Here is an 11,551-nt window from a genome sequence, read left to right as displayed (position 1 = left end):
TTGGGCAAGATAATGGAGGGAGGGTGGGTGTGGTCAGGGTCAAAACTGTATGATGATGGGTGGTTTCCCATCATCGAGATGGACATTAGTGAACCACCTTGCTTTTTAAAATGACAATCCAACAACTTCAAGGCCACTTTTCCAATAGCAGCTTTTTAAAAATATTTTGACTGAAATCAAAATCTCATACTGGGATTTGATCGGACAGCTTGCCAGAAGCATAATTGGCGCCTCAACTAATCGATGGCCTGAATGGTGAGGGGGAAATGGCTGCTATCACTTAATTCCAGACAGCATTAGTTCTTTGGGAGACTTCTGCTTCTTGGGGCTTTGCAAGATAGCGAGATAATGGATCCAATCCCCGTCATTACTTAAACATAGCGCAAGAAGAGAAATACTCTGCAGAGCCAGGGACCAAGATTCCAGGAACCATCTTGAGGTTGTGCCCTTCTTTGTTGACCCTTTGGGGGATTGTGGGGTCATTGGTTTATAGAGATTAGAGCATGTAAGGCATTTTGGGGTTAATTTCCAGTCCGCTTCTGTCCCAAAGGATTGGAGGTCCCAAAGGTGCTTCTACATCATTGGGATATCAAGGGAGATGAGTCTAGGTCCCACTACTCAGAGATTCTTTTCTTGGTTTGGACCTCAGACATCATGTGGAATTCTGTTTCCCCGCTCAACCCTCATTTTTCTGCCACTTGGGCTCTCCTGTGGTCCAGAACACACACCAAGCTCTGTATCAGACTGTGGAAACAGGGAGGTTCTTGCTCACTCACATTTCCAGTTCCTTTGGTACCAATGGTCCTACAAATTCCATCATTGGAAGCTGCTGATTTTGGAGAGTATCCAGGAGAGAGTGACAGCAAGCCAGAGATTCATCTGGTCTTTGATCCATAGCTGTACTTTCCTGAGACTCTTAGAGATATGGATAACATCACAGATCTTGTTCCCAGTTTTGGCTATTTCCATTTGTAAATCTCCCGAGAGCTCCTCTTGACACTGTGATTCTACTTGCTCTCTTCCGAGTAAGTTTAAATGATGTGCTCGAACTTTATCTCCACATCTATGATTTGGAGGGCAATTTAAATCAGCTTCATGCTGCCTCACTTTTACTAAGAAACGTTGATCTCAGGTATTTTTAGCAATCACTGAGCAAATGACTAGATTTGAAATGGCCTTAAAAGAGAGCGTCACTGTGGGTACCATTTCCAGCGATAAGGGGTCAGTAGCTCACCGACATGTTTGAGAGGATGCAAGATATTTTTCCTGATCTTAGAAGTATTTTATCGCTCATAGTGTCTGCCGACTGTCAGCTACTGAATGTAAGTCTACCTTTAACCCAAGAATGTTGGTTGGTGCATCTCACTCCTTTGCACACCACCTCTGAGAAGTTTTCACCCATCTTTCGAGTTTGTCTAATCTCGATCTGCACCTGAGACAACTGACAGCTCGTGGGAGTGTTGACATTCAGAGATCCACCTTTCCACGAATGAAATCTGCACTGTGAAAGAGTTGTCCAGTTGCAAGATATTTTGAACTGGGTCGATATTTGTATTTTTTTCAAGTAAACGATTGTGAGTAGAGATTTAGGGTACTACTGGGAAGTATTCAGTTACACTGGCAAAGAAAAGTTTACAAAGAACAGAGGGTTGGAAACAGTCATGGGTGAAGGACTCCAATCATCAGTCTGTTAAGTTTTATTTTTAACTTGGACTGAATAGTGGAATAACAACTAGCATATCATTTTATTGCTCAAATCTCCCTTGATACCTGATGCAAAATTATAAATGGACTCCCCTCCGTCCCCCAACCCCTCTGTCTTGCCTTTTGATAGTATACAGCTCTTCATTTTAAAGGTGGGATTTGTTGAGAAGAATGAATGTAGACCTACACTGGACACAAAATGCACCACGACACACTCAACAATGACTTCTGGCCAGTGCCCAGAGTGACAAACTCTCACCCTTCCTTTCCACTCGATTAATTCTACCCAAACCCAATAAAATGTCCATCTCACCCAGCCCATCTCAACCATGTGGCTACCTCATGCAGCAAGAGGCTCCTTATCTTAACCAGCATCCCTATTGAACTCTGGCCAATGAAAGACAATAGCAATACTGTTCCGTTGGAGCGTAATATCAGTGGGTGTCATTTCCATAATACAATGCCAGCGGAAACAGAACACAATACGAAAGATCAGTGATTTTCTTTTGTGCCCATGGAACCCTGTGCCACATTATCAAATGGCAACTTCAGAACTGTTACATCACTAATGATGTCAAAACCTGCTGATTCCTTTCTCAGATTTACGGTTTGACACCAGGGAAGGAATGGGGGCCTCAGAGTGGTGCATTACCTACCTCTCCTACTTTCCAAACTGCTGACAACATCAGTGCTAAGCATGGCGAAAAAGAACATGGAACAGCACAAACTCGTAATTGAAGACCCTGATTCTCGGCATCTGAAATTCTGCAGACTATCACGGACAGGCCGGTTAGTTGAGGCTGAGAAAGGCTGGGGAGTATGGAGCCAACACTGTGATAACTGGAAATTTCTTTGATCCAAATTAACTAGCTCTGCTGAAATTGATTTCTTTTTTTAAGTAATGTGTAAGGTCTGAATGCAGATAACAGTATGTTCTCATACAGTGCTTGCAGGCTGTGTTTTAATATATTATTTCTGTATTTTTATATATTGTAATGTATAACTGCAATCAACTAACTCAGGATGAAAAGCTCTACTCAGGGACTGTATGAAGCTATTTCATTTTGGTAGTGTAGTGTTTTAAAGCATAATCAAACTGCAATGGTACAATTCTGATATTACCTTCGATCTACCTCTCAGTATTTTTTTGTATGATGGTAGTTTTTTGATAGTCTTTCAGACCAGATGGCTTTTCTATGCCTGTCTGGTGATTTATAAAAAGTGATTGATGACCATTTTTAATAATAATGTTGATCTCACTGTGTCAAGTGGCTTTTACAGGGAGTGCAACAGCTTGGGATGTCCTGTTAATGAATGGGGAGTAAATGGGAAGTGATTTATTGTCAATCCCCAGCCCCCAAATTCTGTATTAACACAATTCATCAGATTTCCAGTCTCCTGCAAGCTGACTGATTTTAAATTCCAAGTGAAAGTTTAGCTAAATACCAAATTCGGAAAGGGATAAGAAAATAAAATCAAGTTGGGACTGTATTTTACTAGTTGATTGCCTTAATCTTCTCGATAGTTACCCATTAGGAGGAAATAATAGCTGCAGCATATATTTTAGATTTGAAATGTTCGATTCTGTTGCTCCTTAAAGAGTTGAGGATCCCACTGTACGATTCCATGATTCTTTGATATTTGGCTTGTTGGGTGACTGGTGTCTACTGCTCAAGCCAATTACTGAGCCTTTACCTCAATACCATCTCCCCTTATTCATGAATCATCAAAGTGAACAGAAACCTCATAGATCTGATCTGACCTGGCTGGCCTCAATGATCCATAGTGCTCGGGCAGAGAGTTGTAGATGGTCACATTGCTCTAAGTCAAGGGTTCCTAACATGGAGTCCACAGTGGTATTGGATCTTGGCTTAAAAAAGGGTTGGGAACTACTCCTGTAAGGGAAGGAACCTCAATGTTGATTCGAGGTGGACTAATACTTTCCCCTTCTATATTCTACTGGGCGAAGTAGACTCTGTATCCATTCTGGTAGACCCCTACAAAGGTATTCCCTCTACTTCAACATATGATGGGTTGAATGCAGCTAAGATGGTTTGATGGGATTTTTATTGTTTTTAAAGATGCAAGGTGAAATAACTTTGGGCAGCTTGTATTATTGGCCATGAGCATGAGTGGATGTAGGAGGTTGGTAACACATCCTTACTGCCCATTACGCCAGTGGTGTTCAGGACTTCCTTCATCGTGACAGTAACTTCCTCTCGGTTTTCACTACTGTCAGCCATGCAAATCCCCGGGTGGAGACTCAGATATAGAAGGGTTCTTCATTGCTGTTTCCATAATGGTTTTGTTTGACCAGTCAGAGTTTGTTGGCTCTGGAGGATCAGTGGACCCACTCTAAGTCTGGCTTCTACCCGTTGACCTGTTTGGCATGGGTGACCCTACCAAGAGCCAAAGCGTAAAGCCAATGTAGCTCTCTGGGTCATTGAGGCACACAAACTTCCAAACCCTACGACAAGGTTGTGGTCCTCTTGGAGCTGGTAACACACAGATAGGTTTAAATCTTGTTGGGAATCTAGCTATAGAAGGTAGAACTTACCGTGATGTATCAGATAAAAGCCTGTGGAATAAGAAATCAATTAGAAAGTAGGATACAGAACTGATCAACAGTTTCTCCAGAAATATGGTCCAAGCTTTTCTAAGTAAGCACAAGATACAGCTAGCAATCCTGAGAATTTTGTAGCCACTTGATATAGAGGATTAGGAAGAAGCTGAGATTATGTGTTAGACCTAATCTACGATCCACAAAAGGTGGAAAAATTGCAAATACTGGAAATCTGAAGTGTCCAAAAAAAATTTATGCTGGAAATAATGAGCAGGCCAGGCAGAATCCATGGATTAAAAAAACAGAATTAATGCTTCAGGTCAGCTCGTCCTGATGAAAGCAATCTGTACTGCTGAGCCGTCAGTGGATCGCACTGTAGGTGCCTGGCACAAAAGGATCATCACTGTTTTGTTTTTGATGAATATTGACTAGTCCGATCACTGTTGCACTCCCATTTATGTGATTGTCTACAGTGTCCATTGCGAGAATGTAAACACTGCAATATTATGCAACAGGTAGAATCATTTTAGAATAGATTTGATAGAAAGGCATGAATCATTTGAACTCATTTAGTGTTCTTTTGTCTTCCCAAGTCACAGGCTGTGCTTCAGAAAGCGGATGGTTCATGCCAGTTATGTAGTGAAGTGGAATGTGTATACACAGTGTGTACACTTCAATTTAAATAACTATACAGAACTACCTCAGGATAGTTTACATTACCGTGACTAAAGAGTGGAACTTGCACAAGGAATATGCAATTTCCGCGGGGTTCCCCCAGTCTCTTTCTAGTTGCTCCTGTGAATAAGACAGATGTGAACACATTTTTTTTTACTGTGCTTGTCTTGTATGTTAACAGTATAGTAGTCTAGATTAGAATTTGTTACTTAACCTCCTAAAAAATGTGATATTTATATGTTGTGTTTACCTTTTTTTTTGAAGAAACACATTTTTAAAGACACTGTTTACAGATTGATGGATATACCAAAGGATGTAATTGAGATTGTACAGGAAGAAATGACGGGAGAATGTAGCGTTATTTACTGCTAGTAACCAAAGCAATGCAGCCCCTTGTGGATTATAACTGCTGTTATAATTGATATACAGGGTGGCTGTGCGAAGGCCACGGAGTGCCGGGGAACAATTCAGAATGTAACAAACACATTTTCAAGAAGTGCTTCATGACTTGAAATGGAAATTGAATTAAAAATGGATAGTGTTTTGTCTGTTTCTTGTTGCTATATTATTTTTTTTCTACCTGTTGAGTGTTTTATGATATAAAGGAACATGATTCCCATTAACTTGAAACCCCAAAGTGATGTTAATGTGGTTCTTTTGACTTGCAGTTTTATTTATTTGTTTTATTTAGAGAGACAGCGCAAAATAGGTCCTTCTGGCCGTGCGAGCCCTGAATTAATCCTAACCTAATCACGGGACAATTTACAATGACCAGTTAGCCGTCTTTGGACTGTGGGAGGAAACCCACACACTCCACGGGTACTCTGGAAAACCCCAAGCTGTATTAGTGTTGCGCTAACTGCTACATAGGATCTTTCATGATTGTGTCATCTCAAAATGCCGTACTGCCAACCATATGCTTACCTTTTGGTGTATGTGGTGTCTGAAGCAGCGTAAACATGCAAGTTCCCTCCCCCCAAAAAATCTGGGATGTGAGATCCAACAGGAACTCAGGGAGCACCTCCACAATTTCCCAGTGGTCAACTATTTTAATTCCTGTTCCCATTCCCGCTCCAACATGTCCGTCCATGGCTTCTGCGTGATGAGACTGCTCTGAGGGTGGAGGGGCAGCACCTCGTAGTCTGTCTAGATAGCCTCCAAACTGGTTGCATGAACATCAATTTTGGTTTTTTTTCCTTTCCCCTTCCCTATTCTTTTATTCCTACTCTGGCCCCTTACCTCTTCTCACTGTCCTATCACCTCCCCCTGGGATCCCTCCTTCCCTTTCTCCCATGGTCCTCTCTCTTCTATCAGATTCCTTTTCCTCCAGCACTTTACCTTTCCTATCACCTGCTAACTTATTTCTCACCAACCCCCCCCCCAGCTTTTTATTCTGGCATCTTCCCCTTTTCCAGTCCTGAAGAAGTGTCTCGGTTTGAAATTTCTTATTTATTCATTTCCATAGGTGTTGCTTGACCTGCTGAGTTCCTCTAACATTTTGTGTGTGTTGCTCCAGATACACTGTAGCTGGTCGTGCTGTTGAAGGTTGAAGAAGGACCCTGGTCTCCTTTAAACAATTCACCAAACCAATTCCAAATATTAAAATATGGTTCATTTACTTTCACCTGTTTTAGCCCTTTAACTCTTGTCCTTAGTTTGTACTTAATCCTTGACATTATCCAGCTCTTCAGTCTCAGGGAAACCCGTTCCAAATTTTCAGTGAAGCTTCCACTGAATTGACATTTTCCTTACTTGTTTTTTTTTCCATTCATTATACAAAGGTTCTGGGAAAAAATACTTTCTGAAATCAGTTTCATTATTACAATTGTTAGCAACGGAACACTTTAATGTTAAATGGAATGCTGAAATGAACCATATAAAGTGCTCATTCCAGCAGGGCACCTCACATCAGCTGGAGTACTTTGAGTACAGACACTGGAAGATCTACACTCATGGTGAATTTGGTTGTGGGAATAAATGTTGGCTTGGACAAGAGGCCCAAATACTCTGCTTCTGAAGTAACAAGGGTATTAACAGCTTCCCACTTCATCGGAGTGCCACAAGATAGAGTTGCACTGTACCAAAACAGTCCAACAACCTCCATATCCATGTTGCTCATTCCTGTCTACACTACTCCAACTAGTTCAAAGGATTGAAGGTACATTTACTATCAAAGAACGTATAAATTTATACAACCTTGAGATTCATCCACTTACAGGCAGCCACAAGGCAAGAAACCCAGTTTAGGCCCTGGTGATTGTATTGGTCTAGCTGCTTCTTGAATGTTGTAATCTCTCCACCACCTTTTCAGCAACATTTTTCAGATCCAGATCAGCTTCTATGTAAAAAAAAAGACCCACAATACCCCCACACAGCATGTACTTTATTTAAGGATTCATTGAAATGAATGTGGCAAAAATTGAAAGGCGGCTACACGTATACATAACCAATATTGCAAAGTATTTCACATACTCTGGACAAGCGGTGATCTCTGAACAAGAACATTTAGAGGGAGCGGAAACTTCCCACCGCTGAAACCAAACACGAGGGGTTAACTTGCAGAGGCAGGAGTGGGGGAATGGTGAAATTGATCGAGCCTAATGTGCTCATAACTAATATAGATATGCAATATCTCTCGCAGTGAGAGAGAGCCCCATGGTTTCAGCTGCCTGTTAGAGTGGTCAAACGTTCAGAACATCGAGACTGCCATGTAACCTGAGAGGTTCCTTCCAATTGGCTTAGGGAATTGAAACCCAGCTCAGGAAATTTATTTAGTGTGGTGTAGGCCCTTCAACCCCACAACCCTAGCCTAATCACGGGACAGTTTACAGCGCAATACGGTACAGTACCGGCACGACCTCGGACTGTGGGAAGAAACCATAGCATCCGAGGAAAACCCACACGCTCCATGGGGAGGACATACATCGACTCCTGACAGAAGGGTGCCAGAACTGAACTCCAGAGCTCCCCCGAGCTGTAATAGTGTTGTGCTAACTGTGTGATCAACGTAGAAAAGAAAGAATGTCTAAGAACCTAATACTGACCGATTAACATTGTGGTCAGCCTTAATGATCATGTCTTAAGATCTCCCTCATTCCAGCCAGTCTAGCTTCAAGGTTTCAGCAATGAAGGCAAGGATGTCTGACTCTTCCTCAATTACCTTGCTAGTTGGTTTCCCAGCCCCGTGGCCTGACTTGGTATCGATACGTATCAGGAGAAGGTTCTTCTGATTGGGACTGCGGCCCACTGTGTGCTGCAATGTGGCGATGTATTTCAGAGAGTGAAGGGGCACTACTCGGTCGTCGTGATCAGCAGTTAGCAACAGCGTGGCAGGGTACTGGTTACCTCCCTCTGGGACCTTGATGTTGTGGAGGGGAGAATATCTGATGGAGGAAAAATACACATTATTAGAAGATTTCTTCTCCACTACCACTCTTATTTTGCAAGAGCTTTATAACCAGCTGTAGGGTGAGTGGACAAGTGAATAAAACAATCACGAATCTGGACGTTGGTACAGGAGATGGAGCAAATACCAGCTCCAGCGATGACTACGATCTCCATGGAGGAACTGTGTTGAAACTCGCTGTCCAAGGCTTGTGGAACTGGAGTCTATCAAGTCTGTGGCCATGGAAGTGTGCACCAGTGAATGAAGAACATCAGTTAAGGAACTGTACACCCACAGGAGCTGGCGTCCGTGACAAAGTGCTGACCTGAAATTCCACTGCACTATTAATGGACACGAAGCTATTCCGTGCAGTGGGTGGTGCATATTCAATGAAATGTGTCAACACTACCACCCCCACTCTTGTTCAGGGGAACACACACCAGTCCTCAGTGGAAAGGGTGAGCAGCTTCAAGCTCCTGGGTGTCAAGATCTCAGAAGATCGATCCTGGGCCCAACACGTTGATGAAGTCGTGAAGAAGGTGCACCAGTGGTTTCATGTCATTAGGAGTTTGGGGAGATTTTGTATGTCGCCAAAGACTTGCAAATTTCTACAGACGTACGGTAGGGAACATTCTTGACTGCTTGCATCACTGCCTGGTGTGAAGCCTGCACACACTGGACTACAAGGTGACCCTTCAGGGGGTCGTAGACTCAGAAGGTTCTTCACTGGCACAACCCTCCCTCCCACTGAGGACATCTTCAAGGGGCAGTGCCTCTAGAGGGCAGCATTCATCATTAAATACCCTCACCATTCAGACATTCACTCTTCACATTACTGTCAACGAGGAGCAGGCACAGAAATGTGAAGAGCCATACTCAGTATTTTAAGAACAGTTTCTTCCCCTCTGCCATCAGATTTCTGAATGGTCTGAGTCATGAACCCTACCTCATTATGGCTTTTACACAACATACAGTACGTATGCATGTGTCTATTTATTTATTTAGCGATATAGTGGAGAGTCGGCCCTTTGAACCAGCAACTCCGATTAACCCTAACCTAATCACTGGACAATTTACAATGACTAATTAACCTATCCAGTACGTCTTTAGACTGTGGGAGGAAATGAGCACCCGGGGATAAGTCACGGGAGGAGGACGTACAGGAGAGTGCTGGCATTGAACTCCAAACCCCAAAACGGCCCGAACTATAACAGCATCGCTCTTACCACTGTCACTGTAACTTATGATGTTTTTTGTCTTGCACTGTACCGCTGCCGCAAAACGACAAATTTCACAACGTGTGGCAGTGATAGTAAGCCAGATTCTGACTGAGATTCAGTAATATGAGGGAGGAAGTGTTTACTCACTTAATCAGCCACTCAAACTCTTCCTTCTTGTCAGAACAGCCATAGTCAGTGGTCCAGGCGTGACCAATGGTGAACTTGTGAAACTGGAGCATGTCCAACACCCCCACTTCAATGACTGCGCAGCCAAACAGATCGGGCCGTTGGTTCACACAGGCAGCTGTGGGAAAGATGGCAGTCGTAAACCTACACACCACTGAAGCTAATGACAGAGACATTTGAACAATCACACCCTTTCACAAAATCTACCTATCTAGTTATTGAGATATAGCACAGAATAGGCCGTTCTGGCCCTTCAGTGAGAAATTGTACTGATGTTTGTTCTTGCCAGTAGGGAAGTGTACGGTGAGTTGCTCAGGGTTGGTACTAGGGCCTCTGTTATTCTTCACATACAGTAATGACCTGGATATACAGTACACAACTTCCAATTTTCAAAACTTGGAGTACTATACTTATTTATTTTAGGCCCTTCGAGCAGCATTGCCCCAGACAACCCCTGATTTAACCCTAACCTAATCACGGGACAGTTTACAATGACCAACTAACCTACCCAGTACATCTTTGGACTGTAGGAGGAAATGGGACAGCCTGGGGAAAACCCACCCATTCTACGGGGAGGACTCCTTACGGATGATGTCGGAATTGAACTCTGAACTCTGACGTCCCGAGCTGTAAGCATCTCATTACCAAGCCACCCCCATCCATCTTAGTTCACAATGTCCTCTGAAATAACTCCGGATTTTTGCATCTGCTCCCTGTCACACTGAGCTTCCAGTGTTCAGCTGGCCTCCTTCCCACCTGTATGATCTCCTTGTCCTTACCCTGAATACGTGCTCACTATAACACTTCCTCTTCACTATGGCAACACACAATTATATTTTGATAACAACTGCCTGCCAGGCCATGTTGGAGAACTCTAAACACACTCTGAGGACATGGCCTGGTGATAACCCATGAACTGACCATCTCTGTAGACTCACAGAAAAGATACAGCACAGAAGCAGGCCCAGTTAGTCTGCGCCAAACTATTTAAACTGCCTACTTCCATCGACTGAAAAGCTTGAGCACGTAGATATTAAGAAAGAGGAGGTGCTGGAGCTTTTGGAAAGCATCAAGTTGGATAAGTCACTGGGACCGGATGAGATATACCCCAGGCTACTGTGGGAGACGAGGGAGGAGATTGCTGAGCCTCTGGTGATGATCTTTGCATCATCAATGGGGACGGGAGAGGTTCCGGAGGATTGGAGGGTTGCTGACGTTCCATTATTCAAGAAAGAGAGTAGAAATAGCCCAGAAAATTATAGACCAGTGAGTCTTACTTCAGTGGTTGGTAAGTTGATGGAGAAGATCCCGAGAGGCAGGATTTATGAACATTTGGAGAGCCATAATGTGATTAGGAATAGTCAACATGGCTTTGTGAAAGGCAGGTTGTGCCTTATGAGCCTGATTGAATTTTTTGAGGATGTGACTAAACACTTTGATGAAGGAAGAGCAGTAGATGTAGTGTATATGGATTTCAGCAAGGCATTTGGCAAGGTACCCCATGCAACACTTATTGAGAAAGTAAGGAGGCATGGGATCCAAGGGGACATTGCTTTGTGGATCCAGAACTGGCTTGCCCACAGAAGGCAAAGAGTGGTTGTAGACCAGTCATATTCTGCATGGAGGCTGGTGACCACTGGTGCACCTCAGTGATCTGTTCTGGGACAGTTTTATCATGAAGAAGATAAAGAAGTGGAGGGATGGGTTAGTAAATTTTCTGATGACACTAAGGTGGGAGGTATTGTGGATAGTGCGGAGGGGCTGTCAGGGGTTACAGTGGGACATTGATGGGATGCAAAACTGGGCTGAGAAGTGGCA

The 11,551-nt window shown here is 43.3% G+C and overlaps 1 protein-coding gene across 1 annotated transcript in view; it reads right to left on the bottom strand.

The window, feature by feature from the left end:
• Nucleotides 1-7,306: 7,306 nt before the first annotated feature.
• The window catches only part of LOC140719777 (prolyl endopeptidase-like), a 38,553-nt gene continuing 34,308 nt past the window's right edge, over nt 7,307-11,551 (bottom strand). Inside the window, exons 14-15 of the mRNA XM_073034645.1 lie at nt 9,695-9,851; nt 7,307-8,325 (exon numbers count right to left, since the gene is read on the bottom strand). Coding sequence (XP_072890746.1) covers nt 8,034-8,325; nt 9,695-9,851 — 449 coding nt within the window. The 3' untranslated portion in view covers nt 7,307-8,033. The remainder of the gene's footprint in view (nt 8,326-9,694; nt 9,852-11,551) is intronic.

Source organism: Hemitrygon akajei, chromosome 32 (assembly GCF_048418815.1).
Source record: "Hemitrygon akajei chromosome 32, sHemAka1.3, whole genome shotgun sequence".
Lineage (NCBI taxonomy): Eukaryota > Metazoa > Chordata > Chondrichthyes > Myliobatiformes > Dasyatidae > Hemitrygon > Hemitrygon akajei.
The sequence above is the reverse complement of the archived record's forward strand: the minus strand, read 5'-3'. Positions and strand labels throughout refer to the sequence as shown.